Source organism: Notolabrus celidotus, chromosome 15 (genome assembly GCF_009762535.1).
Source record: "Notolabrus celidotus isolate fNotCel1 chromosome 15, fNotCel1.pri, whole genome shotgun sequence".
Classification (NCBI taxonomy): Eukaryota; Metazoa; Chordata; class Actinopteri; order Labriformes; family Labridae; genus Notolabrus; species Notolabrus celidotus.
In genome coordinates this window covers 11,522,088-11,536,095 of record NC_048286.1, presented here as the reverse complement: position 1 = coordinate 11,536,095, position 14,008 = coordinate 11,522,088, and the positions used below count along the sequence as shown (strand labels likewise).

General features: G+C 40.2%; 1 protein-coding gene across 1 annotated transcript in view; it reads left to right on the top strand.

The window, feature by feature from the left end:
• si:ch211-106h4.4 (MAM and LDL-receptor class A domain-containing protein 2) overlaps positions 1-13,101 on the top strand; it is a 78,064-nt gene extending 64,963 nt beyond the window's left edge. The window contains exons 31-51 of the mRNA XM_034702715.1: positions 91-252; positions 352-443; positions 574-741; positions 985-1,164; positions 1,283-1,391; positions 2,373-2,495; positions 2,631-2,730; positions 2,931-3,090; positions 4,595-4,697; positions 4,796-4,939; positions 5,649-5,836; positions 6,179-6,344; positions 8,123-8,341; positions 9,178-9,356; positions 9,848-10,085; positions 10,517-10,676; positions 10,763-10,877; positions 11,047-11,158; positions 12,605-12,698; positions 12,805-12,877; positions 12,958-13,101. Coding sequence (XP_034558606.1) covers positions 91-252; positions 352-443; positions 574-741; positions 985-1,164; positions 1,283-1,391; positions 2,373-2,495; positions 2,631-2,730; positions 2,931-3,090; positions 4,595-4,697; positions 4,796-4,939; positions 5,649-5,836; positions 6,179-6,344; positions 8,123-8,341; positions 9,178-9,356; positions 9,848-10,085; positions 10,517-10,676; positions 10,763-10,877; positions 11,047-11,158; positions 12,605-12,698; positions 12,805-12,877; positions 12,958-13,053 — 2,981 coding nt within the window. The 3' untranslated portion in view covers positions 13,054-13,101. The remainder of the gene's footprint in view (positions 1-90; positions 253-351; positions 444-573; positions 742-984; positions 1,165-1,282; positions 1,392-2,372; positions 2,496-2,630; positions 2,731-2,930; positions 3,091-4,594; positions 4,698-4,795; positions 4,940-5,648; positions 5,837-6,178; positions 6,345-8,122; positions 8,342-9,177; positions 9,357-9,847; positions 10,086-10,516; positions 10,677-10,762; positions 10,878-11,046; positions 11,159-12,604; positions 12,699-12,804; positions 12,878-12,957) is intronic.
• Positions 13,102-14,008: the final 907 nt, after the last annotated feature.

Below are 14,008 nucleotides of genomic sequence, written 5' to 3'. Positions count from 1 at the left end.
GGCTATCACATTCACATGTTGTTTTAGCCAAGCTTTTTCTAACATCTTCTCCATCCCTCTCCTTTTATCCTGATTACGGAAACAATGTAGAGCAACAAGGTTTTGAGGAGCGCTGCAGCTTCGAGCAGGGCCTGTGTTCCTGGGTAGGAAGTGATGTGGACACACCTGAAGCGGAGTGGACCCGTCGCAAAGGGCAGGAAGCCTGGCCCGAACACGGGCCTCCTAGAGATCACACCCAAAACTCTGCTGCAGGTATCAGACTCCAACATGCTGATGCAGTCCTTATGATATGATGAATAAATAACTCAACTTGTTAGATAGTTATGTCCTCCATTGTATTTAACTGCACAGGTCACTATGTTATCCCTGGGACTCACCTAACAGAGAAGGGCCAGACATCAGAGATTCTGTCCAAAACCTTACTACCCAGCTTAAACTGCACTGTGAGTATACCTACTTATGCATTGCTATGTGTACTGAAGCGACTGAAGTGATCTCAGGTTGAAGCAGAAAGCTTAACATGACCACCTTACCACACACCTCTCTATCATTACACTTGTTTTATCTGTGTAGGTGAGATTCTTCTACTTCAGCCTGGATGATACCACAGCCAGACTGACCGCCCAGCTCAGGAAGCAGAGGTCTGGGAGCGATGACTCTGTGTTGTGGCTCAGAGAGGACTCACAGTCTTACAGCTGGCAGAGAGCAGAGTTCATGTTCTCCTCCTCTGTCAAAAGCAAGGTGAGTGAGAACACAAACAGGTTATTAAATAGAAGTGACAAGACCAATGCAGAGCGTAAACTTACTCCTAGAATAGTCCTTTGGTTAGAGTTTGTTAAAGTTAGCTAAATTACATAGTAAACCTGGCCCTATCTGTTACCATTGACAAGTATCTAATACAACCCCACCTAAAAATAAACTGAACTGTCCCTTTAATGAATCATCATGGTCTGAATGTGACTTTTTCAATGATGTCCTTCCCAGATTGTCCACAGGTATGAGAGGGTTGAAGATCGCAGAGGGCTGGTTGCACTGGATGACATCTCTTTCTCCAGGGAATGTTTATTTGACCCTGACAACAACAAACTACCTGACACATCACCCACCTCTGCACCACCAACTCCTCCAGCCCCAACCTCAACTGCGCCCCCCAGCCCCTGTCAGGTACACTACACCACATAACAAGCTCATGACTATGAAAAGAGATATGTGAAACTCAAAGAATGCCAAAAAACAAACCTGTTTCCATAAATCCTCATCTGGTGTTCTTACTGTGTTGCAGGATGATGAGTTTTTCTGTTGGCGTTCAGCTGGAGACGTGTGCGTTTCAGCTACTTTAAAGTGTGACTATCACCCAGACTGCGAGTATGGTGAAGACGAGGTTTGCTGTGGTGAGCTCAGTTAGATTTACCTTAACATTGCATGATGTTTTTGTATACGATAACTACTTAGCAGGAAGCTGGATGGAAACTGTGGCTTTTTTTTGGGGGGCAAATTTGCACCTGAATTAGGTCTTCTGTCTCCCAGCTTTCAAAGTCTGTTGACAATATATTTTATCTCAACACTAAGCCTGTACCGAGTCTCTTTTAAGGTTTGCCTCGTGTCTTTCTTCAGTTTAGTTGATGTGCCTTTTATTTGTCTCCTTGTGTATTTTGGCCTCCTTCACTGGCCTGATTCACTGATTTAGAGTGCTAATAGAAACTAACATTTTTGCCACAGAGTCAACAGGCAGAGGTGAGATGTGCCAAACTTGTTTTCGCAGATTGATTTGATTTGACTGGACGGTTCCTTTTGTCTCTGGCAACACTTTGCTGTTGAGAAATCTCCACTAGTTGCTATGTTATATTGACTAATCTGAGTCAATGATAAAGGATCATCATCAAGTTTCTTCTTGTTGAAAACACAGCAGTAATGTTATTAGAAAAAACAAAGAAATAGAATGATGACCAATAATGCAGCATCAAATAGGTAAAACATACCTAATATTTAATATACAAAAGATACTTATTTATGGATAATTGCTGCTTTAGATCAAATCAAATAAATCATACGCCTTTAATACAGCTTTAAAGGACAGGTTTTTCCCTATGTATAATATTACATCCTAACCAAATTGAAACATTTAAATTCATTCAATAGAATTAGATGATCTGGTTTAGGATATAAAATCATTCCTTCTAATTTAAACTGTGCAGGTTTTTTAACTCAAAGTCCACCCACAGTTTGTTGCAACACTTTTCTTTTGTTGCACAAAATATCACAAGAAGTACATTACTCTAAAAACCCTTCTCAACAGAACATGTGATTCATGAACCAGCCCTCCCCTCCCTTTCTCTTAGCAGCATTACTCACGCCTCACTCTATACTTTCAGGTCCGTGCACATTCGAGAGGGACCAATGCAAATGGACTGACACTGGAGCAGGACAGAGCAGATGGCAGAGGCAGAAAGCCAGTAACAACACTGAGCCGCCTACTGATCACACTATAGGCACAGGTGACTCAACGAGCTGAAGGCTAAGCAGTTTTTTGTTTTCGTGGACAAATGAAATGTTAAATCACAAGAAATCCTCTTCATTGACATTGAATCAGCATTTTTAAGATTAATGAAGTTGTTTTTTTTTGTTCTCAGGTTATTACATGAGAGTGAATTTCAGTCAGAGCTCCACACAAAATGAGGCCCGACTCAAGAGTCCCCCACTGCCCCCTTCATCCCTCTACTGCCAGATCAAGTAAGTAATACTAAAGAAAGTTATGTCCACAGTTCTCTTGTTATCATCCCTCATATTTCTATATATATATTATTAAACAAAGTTGAATAACTCAAGTATGAATTGCTCAATGTTTCCCCAGCACCCCTGACTTTCTGCCACGCAACTCTCTTCCCAATCCAACACTCTCCCCTTCTTCCTTCCTCCTTTCCTGAGTGCAGGTTTCACTTCCACATCAACGCAGAGAGTGCTGGGTCACTCAGAGTGCTTATGCAGCAAGCTGACGGGAGTGAAGCAATCCTGTGGTCACGCAGTCACAACACGGGCTCCCACTGGACCCCAGAGCAGCTGCCACTCGGCCTGCACCAGCAGCCTTATACGGTGTTTAACAGATGCATGTTCATGCCATGACAGGGACTTACAAAGAGGTTACATGTGAAAGACAGTTGCATGCAGTATGATAATTGTGTGCCTCATATAGTTATTATATGCCCTTTACAGCACTAATGGGTGATTTTAGACTATCGTTATTATGTTTTTTTTCTTGAACATGTCACCAATATGTCTTAATACTCACTATGAATGGAGATCTAAGACAAAAATCATGCACTTTAAAGTGTAAAGTAACATAAACACGTAAAATGATATTTGTCCTATGTATAGCAGAATTCATCAAGTTTCGTAATGTTGTATAGAGCAGGGGAGTGAAGCAGAATACAAATACAAGTAACCATCATGTGTAGACTGAAGCAGTGAGTGAGAATACAGTATTTAATAAGCAGACACACAGATGATGTCTGAGCTTAAAATTGTCTTAATGCCTGACATATTATCTTAATTGCCAACCTATATAAACCAAGTTGCAGGGTTTCCTATGCTTAATTAACCTGCAGCAACTGATGCTGTCCTTAATCTGTTATAATCACCTCAGGGATCATGTGGCACAAAACAAAGAAGATTGATGACATTTTTGTAATGTTAATTGTTTTATCTAACATGCAACTACAATATTTTTACGATACTGCATGAAATATATTATTGATTTTTGGAAAGCACCTTGAAGCCCCCCCCCATCAGTGTCTTGAACCCCAACCCCCACTGTGGGAACAACTGGTACAGAGTTAAAAATACTGCACTAGCTGAAGTGCGGCCACATATACAGAGGCAATAGTCCTCATCGCAGCTGTCGCTGGTTCGACTCCAGGCCTTGACCATTTGCTGCATGTCTTCCCCCGCTCTTTACCCCTCACATTTCCTGTTGCTCTTCAGCCGTCCTATCGCATAAAGGCGGAAATGCCCAAATACTGCCTTTACTGTGTTTATAGTACACAGGGTCCACCAGATTTATGTCAGCAAGAGCCAAATAGATTTGATTAAAAAAACAATCTGTTTACTGCAAAAAAAAACAAAAAAACTGAAAAGAAGCTTTTAAAATGAAAACGCTAAATTGTGCCTAAAGCCTGGTTGTTACTTCCACCGTGTTGTAAGCAATACTGTGCCAAAACGCTGGTTGGCAGTATGGGCTCTATGATTGTCAGGCCTTTTGTTTTACGATACATTTTCTGCTTGCTTTTTCACAGCGAGTCAAGCGTACTATGTTAAATAGGACAAACTGAAACACTGAGCGTGAATCTATATGTGTAGTGCTATTATATTGCTGTATCATTAAATTACTATTGTATTATTTAGGCCACAAGAAAGTGAAAGACAACATTAATAATAAAAGTACTAAATGAAAAATAATTTGTATTAGAAAACAAAGGAGTATGAGTTGAGGTACCTATATTGGACTTTAGAAACTCTTAAGTTAAATATGGTGCAGACTCCTCTAATGTTGAGGACACTGTTACTTAAAAAGCATAACATAAATGATTTATTCTCTTAGGTTTGGTTCAGTGCCATTCAATCAGACAGCACTGCTCGAGATCACATAGTTGCAGTGGATGATATCTCTTTTCTAAACTGTGAAAAATCCTACCAACCTCCAGGTAATTAAGACTTCATCAACCAGACTTCATATATTATCTTCAGGTGAGAGCATCATGAATGGAAGCTGGCTGACTCCTAGACTCCTTTCTCTTTTCAGCTCTGTCTGCCTGTGGCTGCTCTTTTGAAGACAGTCTATGCAGTTGGGTTCAGGGGGCTGAGGATGAGCTAGACTGGCTCAGCAGGTCCGGTCCCACTGAAACACCAAACACCGGGCCTGCAGGAGACCACACCACCGGCAAAGGTCACTCTCAATTCCGACTAACATTTTATTTTGTTGTCATCTAACACATTGATGTTGACCACTGATTTTTACAGTTAAAACAGAAAGTGCATCATTTCCTGTTTTCAGATTTTTCGTTGGAAGAAATCTTCTGTAACATTGGCTGGAAAGAAGCTACTGCAGCCTCATGGGTGACCACAATGCACCCTTTGTGGAAAATTACTGTTAGAAAAGTGATGAAGAGTCATAATGACTGAGAACTGACTAATTACTGTCTGTAGCACAGCTGTGCTGGTCACTTCAGACACAGAGAGACATTTGCAGAAAAATCCCTGAGTGTGTAAAGATGAAACAGAAAGAATTCAGCAGTTCTGATGAACTATGATGAATCTAACTTTAAAAGTTGCACCTTTCTACCCTTAAATTAATGATGAGTGGCAGTGGAGTTTGTATTGTATACATTATCACGAAGTTTAGCAAGCAAAACATAATTACGCAACAAACAGTGACAAATTTGTTGGCAATGGTTCACAACCATTGGGGTATGACAAGATGAAACTGTGGAGTAACTACCAGATACAGAAAAGAAAAACATAGATTGTACTCTGAAACGTTCAAGTCTCATTGCCTCAGGCCCGTAAAAAGAAATGATGTTCAGATAACCTCCTTACAGCTAAAACACTAAAGGAATTTTTAACTAATAGTTACATGTTTTTGATTGCTTAAACAGGAAAATACATTTACATCAAGAGTGCCCTGCCAAGTGTGAAGGGAAATATCGCAGGACTGAAATCCTCACTGATGCCTCCTGCTGGTGAAACAGGATATTGTTTCACATTTTGGTTCCACATGTTCGGACCAACTGTGGGTTCCTTGAGGATGCTTCTACAGAAAGCTGAACCCCTGAAGAAAACACTAGTAAGACATGCATGAAGTTTTGAGTTTGATCATATATCAAAATGAAGTGAGGAGACAACAAAGGTCAGAGGAGGCCACTTTTGTCTGGACACAGAACTTCCCTTTACTTCTGAAGAAAAACGGCTCTGAGGTTGATTGAGAAATATTTGTGTCCGTTCCCACGTGGTTTTCTCTTTCTGTTATAAATCAGTTTTTTCTTATTGTGAAATGCTGATTGCAAAACCACATTAATACGTTGTATAATGAGTGCAAGCTGCACAGTTTCTGTGCATACACAGTGTCGCAAAAACCTCTTCACATCCTCATTGAGACGAGTGAATCAGCCTCCTGTCCTTCCTGTAGGTGTGGCAAAAATCAGGAGATCAGGGGGATGAGTGGCAGCTGGTGCGGATCCACGTGACCCTGCAGACAGTCCACCAAGTGATTCTTGAGGCCACAGTGGGAGGAGAGGCGGGAGATATCGCCATCGATGACATCTCCATCGTCAGTGGACCATGTCCAGCCTCAGGTAATAAGTAACTACAACAAGAGAAGCTCAGCAGTTAAATAGTGCGCCCCATGTACAGAGATCATAGTTCTTGAAGCAGAGGGCCCCAGTTTGATTCAAACCAATAACCCTTTATCCTTTGTCATTCATCACTCTACCTTCTCAGTCCTACTCAGTCCACATTCCTCTTTAAATGAAGGCATAAAGACGTCTCACTTCTGAAACTATATTTTTAAAAACACAAACTAAAGGATCAACGTTTGATTTTTTTCCTATAACAGTAATAAATACTCGGCTTTAGGAAAGCAGAAAAGTCAGGTCACATGCAAAAGAGCTGATGTCTGGAGCAGTATAGTTGACTTTCTAGTAAGTCTGGAAGCAGGCCCATGCCATCAGACTCAACAAACTTATCTGCGAGGCCTGTGATGTTGTGTGGGTGGAGCTAGACTCTGACTGTTTACAGTGGTTACAGAGAGGAGGACACTGTCAAAGTGGCATGCCATCTAGGACAATATCCACCACTCACTCTGTAATGTGCTGGTTAAACACAGAAGCCCATTCAGTGCTAGATTCATTCTCTATAAATGCACCACAGAACGCCACAGGAAGTCATCCCTGCCTGTGGCTATCAAATTTAACTTCTCCCTCTGTATCACACACAGTCTGACACAAACTTACTTCTCCCATGCATTATTATTATTAGTAGTAATAGCTATAGTAATAGTGGTTGTAGTAGTTGTAGAAGCAGTAGTAGTTATAGTTGTTGTAGTAGTACTAGTGGTAGTAGTAGTTATAGCAGTAGTAATAGTTGTTGTAGTAGTAATAGTAGTAATAGTTGTTTTAGTAATATTAGTAGTACTAGTAAAAGTCGTAGTAGTAATAGTCGTTTTAGTAATAGTAGTAGTATTAGTAGTATTACTAATAAAAGTAGTAGTAGTAATAGTTGTAGTAGCAGTAGTAGTTATAGTAGTAGTAGTAGTAATAGAGGTGGTAGAAGTTATTGTAGTAATAGTAGCAGTAGTTATAGTAGTAGTAATAGTAGTACTATTAGAAGTAGTAGTAGTAATAGTTAAGTAGCAGTAGTAGTTATAATATTAGTAGTAATAAAAGTGGTTGTACTAATTAGTAGTAGTAGTAATAAAATAATTTGGAGTAGTAATAGTAGTTATAATAGTAGTAGTAGTAATATTTATAGGAGTAGTTTTAGCAGTAGGAGTTGCAGTAGTACTATAAGTAGTTATACTAGTAGTAGTAATATTTATAGTAGTAGTAGTAGTAGCTATAGTAGTAGTAGTAATTACAGTAGTAGTTGTTGAAGTAGTAAAAGGTGTAGTTGTGGTAGTAGTAATAGGAGTAGTTATAGTAATAGTAGTAGTTATAGTAGTAGTAGTAATTACAGTAGTAGTTGTGGAAGTAGTAAAAGGGGTAGTAGTAGTTGTGGTAGTAGTAATAGTTGTAGTAATAGTAGTAGTAATAATAGTTGTAGCAGTAGTGATTGTAGTAATTTTTGTTGTTGTAGTAGTAGTATGACTAGTAGAAGTTGCTGTTGTAATACTTGTAGCAGTAGTGATAGTAGTAATAGTTGTAGTAGTAGTGGTAGTAGTACTTGTTCTAGTAGTAGTAATAGTTGTAGTAGTAGTTATAGTAGTAGTAATAGTGTTAGTATTAGATTCGGATCTGAAGTTCTCTTAAACATACCAGTCAGACTGTCTCACAGTATTTTGAATTATATTGAGACCTTGGCAGCTTTATTTGTATTTGATTATTTTTTGTTGCTTTCCATCATGTTGTTCCTTTAGATGTTTGTGACTTTGAGGAAGGCAGCTGTAACTGGCAGCAGCATACCACAGATGACTTTGACTGGGTCAGACAGTCTGGCCCCACCTTTAACCCCAATACCGGGCCGGACAGTGACCACACCACAAACACACCCACGGGACATTACTACTTCCTGCCCTCATCTGAGGAAAACACCGCTGGCCAAACGGCAAAGATGTCCTCACCACTTTACCCTGCAGGTGAGACAATCATTAGTGTTATAACCTGAGATTTATAAGTTATGGTCAATAATACGTCTCTGATTTTGTTCTAGTTTTGTTTTCCCTCCTGGAGTTAGATAGTGGAATGATAGAAGTTCAAGAAGCTCTCGGCTGCCTCTCTGATTTGGGATCTCTTAGCATTAATGCAGACAGTCAGAAGGGTTTAATTAACTGTGATGGATATACAGATGTAGAACCTTGAACCAACTTATGTCTAATACAGTCTCAATAGCTGTGACACAACACTGAAGCAAATAAGACATCCTTCTTTTGTCCTTACTCAGACTTGCTCTCTGGGTTTAAATGTTTCCGTTTCCTCATGGACTCTTGTCCTGCAGGTCTGAGCTGATTTAGGCAAAAGGTCGTGGGGCCCCTCGGGTAACGAGATGGTGTCCTCACGATGCAGAAGGAACAAACAAGAACAAAAGGATACACGTTGTATTATACTTCCACTTAGAGTACTGGCCTATGCAGCGAGTCGCATCTTGACAGTACCGAAACATACAGGAAACTCTGTTTGAGCCATTGAGCACAGTGTGATTGAAGGGTTGGACTGACCAGTATTAAACTGCTTCATCTTGTCCAAACAACAGTCCAAACATTAGAGTTGTTCAGCAGCAAATCCTCACTTTTGAGTAGCTGTAATCATACAGGGGGGGGGGGGGGGGGGATTGACCAATTTTCTTTTGGTCAATCAGTCGCTAAATATACTATTTATATAAGCCTAGATTTGGTTGGTCTGTCATTGTTAGTTGTTGCAAACAATACACTCTTAAGTCACATTTTCTCCGATGCTTGTCCCTCTGGCCCCTCAGGTAAAGGAGCCTGTGTGCAGCTGTGGTATCACATGTATGGTGTAGACATGGGGTCACTGAACATCTACCAGCAGACCGAAGACGAGAAGCAAGCTCTGATTTTCTCTCAGACTGGAGACCAGGGCCGGCTGTGGAGGTTCGCTCAGGCTTCACTTCTGCCCCGGGTTCAGTCTTACAGGGTGAGTCACAGAAAACTGCCAAAATTGTCCAGGAAGACAGACTCAATTTCATTACAAGACACATGGATAATGATGGGAGGTGTCAGAGTGCAGTAACTCAAACACTCCTCCCAAACATTTTATAACCACTTGTGCTTGTATACAAGTTGTTAGCAGATTATGCTAATGCAATGCAGACACACAAATAATTTACTTTTACATGAGTGAAATGTTGAATGCTGTACTTAAACTTGTAACAGAGTGAAGCATGTTGCTCCTAATGAGAGCTTTTGGGCAGTAATTAAATCAACCCATGTGATTTATCTAAAAAGAGACGTTACAAATACACACATTTTCCTTCACCTCTTATTGAATATCATAATTGAATAGCTTTGAGTCTGTAACTGTGGCATAACCAGACCTGAACATGATCTTAGAGACTGAGATGACATCTTAAACTCCTCTCTAGTCTGCATATTAATATTTACAGTGTGATGTTTCCATGGTTTCAGATTGTGGTGGAAGGTGTAAAGGCTGGCCCCACGCAGGAAGGAGACATGGCCTTTGACGACGTTCAGCTGACAGACGTTCAGTGTCCTCCTCATGGACGTTGTGACTTTGAGAACAACATCTGCAGCTGGACCAACTTGGGAGGAGAAGTGGACCAGGGAGACTGGCTCCGAGGCCGAGGAGCCTCCCCGAACCCCAACACCGGGCCCAGTGTTGATCACACCACAAACTCTACACACGGTATTCATGTGTACTTTCTTGATGCAAGGCATTTAATATTGTAGCAGCTTTAACCTCTTACTTTCAGTATTAGCAGGGACCTGCAGCAAGGAGAGCTTGTTTATGTTTAGGGAACACATTTTGTTACTTTGCTTCTCTGGATTAGATTTGTATTCAGAAGAAATCCGAGGTGTAATCCACAGGAATAAACAAGAAAAATACAAAAATTATCACGTTTTTAGCTTGCTTCAAAAAAATGATAATCATCATATAATTTGATCCAGGAAACAGAATCTAAGCAACAGCATTCATCTTTGCCTTTCTGCTATTATTCCAAGTATCAGCTGTTCATATATCAGCTTACAGTGCTGTTGACTGTATCATCTTATAGAAATGACACTAAATTGAATATTTATTTTATTTTTGAGTGACCTTGCTGTGTTTTCTGTCAGGTTACTATCTGTATGTGGACAGCTCAGTGGGTGAGTGGGGAGACATGTCCTTCCTGATCAGTGATGTGTTCCAGCCGTCCACCAGAGGTCACTGTCTGTCATTCTGGTATCACATGTATGGCAGCCATGTCGGGACTCTCAGGGTTTACATAAACGACAGGTAACTTAGTGTTAATGTTAAAACATTATATCTGTACTCTGAAAACATTAGCGGGACATTCATCTGAAATGATTCTGTGTGTATAGAAACATGCACACTGGTGGAAACGATGAAGGGAGTCTGAAGTGGATCGAGACGGGAAACAGAGGAGACAAGTGGATTGAGGCTAGAGTGCCTATTAAACATAAAGAGGCATTTTGGGTAAAAAGGATCTAACTTATATAAAAGATGATAGTTTAATGCTTTTTGTTTCCTTTATTAGATGACAGTTATTATTTAAACAGCTTGTAGAATTACACTTACAAACAACAATACACATGGATGTTTTCATGATCATCATCATGTTTGTGAACTCTCTTTTCTGTTGCAGTTTGTGTTTGTGTATCAGAGAGGGATGAACACAGGCGGGGATGTTGCTCTTGATGACATCATCATCCTCCCTGGGGGATGCTACTCAGAGCCCCCTTCTGAAACTAACAATGGTAACCTGCATCTCTCCTCAGCTTCCTGAGCTACACAAACAATTCTTATTTAGCTCTGAAGTGTTTTAAAAAGGAAATACAAGAGTGATGTTCTCCTGTTTCTTTTCTCATGATGTGATTATCATTTTATGACAAAATACGAACTCTCATAGACAAAATCTCTATCTATATATAACTCTACAAACTACTTCTTTAAAGAATTTTGAACAGTTGTGAGATTAATGTTCTATTATAATGTTTACTAATTCAAAAATCATTGTATGGGATGTTTCTGTGTTCATGGTCTGAAGGGTCTTATAATATTATTAGAATTTTTTCTCATTGTCAACCAATCCAATGAGAAGGACAAAATCAACATTGTGTTCATCAGTTTCTGAGCACTTAGAATTCTCCTCTTTTGGCCCTCCACATCATTTACTAACAACATACTGTATACATTTGAAAATGGTAACAAAACCATCCCATAACAGAATAATGCAAAGTGTTGATAGTAAATGTGATAACTGGGGATTAATCATAATAATTGATAAGATTTGTATAGTGCATTTCTAGATAAAAAAGATGCTTTACATGATGTGCAACACAAATAAAGGTATAAGATACAGAAGGATAGATCAGAGATGGGGAGGGAGTAGAGGTCACGTGTTGTAGGCGGCTTTTTTGAAGAGGTTGGTTTTGTGTTGATTCTGAAATGAGTGAAGAGAGTCAGAGTTGCGAAAGTTTGGAGGGAGAGAGTTCCAGAGAGATGGGGCAGCGATGGTAAAGTCTTTGTCCCCTAAGGTGTGATGCTAGGTCTTGGTGATGGCGGACAGGAGATCTGAGGATCTAAGGTGGCAAGTTGGGGAGTGGCGTTTAAGGAGGTCGGTCAGGTATGAGGGGCCGTGGTTATTGAGGGCTTCGTAGGTGATGAGCAGGATCTTGAAGTGGATTCATTGCTGTATGGGGAGCCAGTGAAGGTGCTGAAGGATGGGTGTGATGTGAGCTCTGGAGCAGGAGTGGGTGAGTAAACAGGGAGCTGATTTCTGAATATATTGGAGTTTTGGAGGTCAGTAGAGGGAAGGTCATCGAGGATGCTGTTGTAGTAGTCCAGTCTGGAGGTTATGAAGGTGTGGATGAGTGTTTCTGAAGGAGAGGAGGAGAGAGTGGATCTGATGTGGAAGAAGGATGTTTTGGTTATGTTTTTCATATGTGGTTTGAAGGAGTGAGTGGGGTCGAGGATGATTAATATGTGCAGGGTTTGTGGACAGGTAGAGTGCCAACACCAATTAGGCTCACTGGCACAGAATAATAAGCTATCTGAAGTTGTTTTTATGGGATACAAGGAAACATGTAGAGCACCATTATCTGTGTCTTTTGAAGAAGAACTTCAAATGGAGAAAACTTTTTTTTTTTAATTAGAGATTTTTAAACCACCATCAAGTTAATCATGTTTTTCTATGTCTGCAGAAACATCTGTGGGTTTGGTAGTTGGTGTCACTCTGCTGGCTGGAATCATCATCATCATCTTCATCATAATTCTGAACAGGAAATGGAGAACAATGTACTCATTTGTATAGAAAATAAACCAATATAATTTACAAAGTCTTCATTAGCACACAGAACAATGCTGGTTTATGTTTGCTTACATTTCTGCTTGTTTGTCTTAGAAATGAGGGGACACTTCTGCACGACTCAACTGACCAAACCTCTGCGTTGGACCTCTTTGAGAGCAAAACAGATGTGAGTAAGCACATTTGTTAGGAAACATTTGGTCTAGCCCTCACAGAGCTCAGATGTTAAGATTGTTTGTTGTCTCACAGGGCACACATCATGAATCTGACTTCTCCTTCTTCAACAATCTGTACGACCCATCACCAGATATAACTGACACCACTGTGGCCTCATCTGATGCTTAGTGCAGATTAACAACTACGATTAAACAAATAAACCACATTCACTTTGTATATAGTGCTGCTGTTCTCTAAGATATTAATGTTCATTTAAGCATTTAAGCATTCTGCTTAAAATTTGATCAAAGGAGTGTAATGACAGTTCTATTGGGAAGGATCAGCTGCCTTTACTTTTAATATTGACAACTGTAAAATACACTTTATTAATTTATTTATGTCCTGCAAATTCTGCCTTGTAGAGAAACAGAACTGCTTAGCTGAAGATAAGTGAACTTTGTACTTTGAAAATGTAAAAATCTATTTTACTAAACATCCTGTGTTAACTTCAATTGTATTGTTTCTTGATGTACAACCAGTGGAATCATTTCCTCTGTTGTACTGACAATCTCCGTCTGATAAGCAATGAACAATGATGAAGAAAGTCTTTTTGGTCCACATTTGTACTACTGTCTTTCAAAACAAACGTTTTCAATTAAAGCTTTGATAATAAAAATATATTCAATAGCAAATGCATCAAATGCTAACTATAATTCATTAATATTGACTGTTTATGACAAACCCTGTACTCTGTATATGTGCGTGTGTGCCAGGGGCATCGCCAGACCCCCTTTACTGGGGCACGTGCCTCAATATAAATGAGCTGTGCCCCAGTATCAAGGGCGGACTGGCCATAGGGAGTACAGGGAGTTTTCCCGGTGGGCCGGAGTAAAAAAGAAAAGACTTTATGCGCAGTTGATAACGTGTTGCATCCACCGCAGTGTTTCCCATACAATCATTAATTTGCGACCTGCTCGCGACAGACGCGAGCCCCCCCTCCCCTCCCCCGCTAGGAGATCATCGCTGTGTTTTGAGAGCAGCAGGTGAACTGCACAGCTTTCCCTCGGGTGCGGGACGCGGACAGCGAAATTTGCGGTCTGGTTTTGATTTTGCTGCTGCAGAGAATGAGGATCTAGGTACTGGT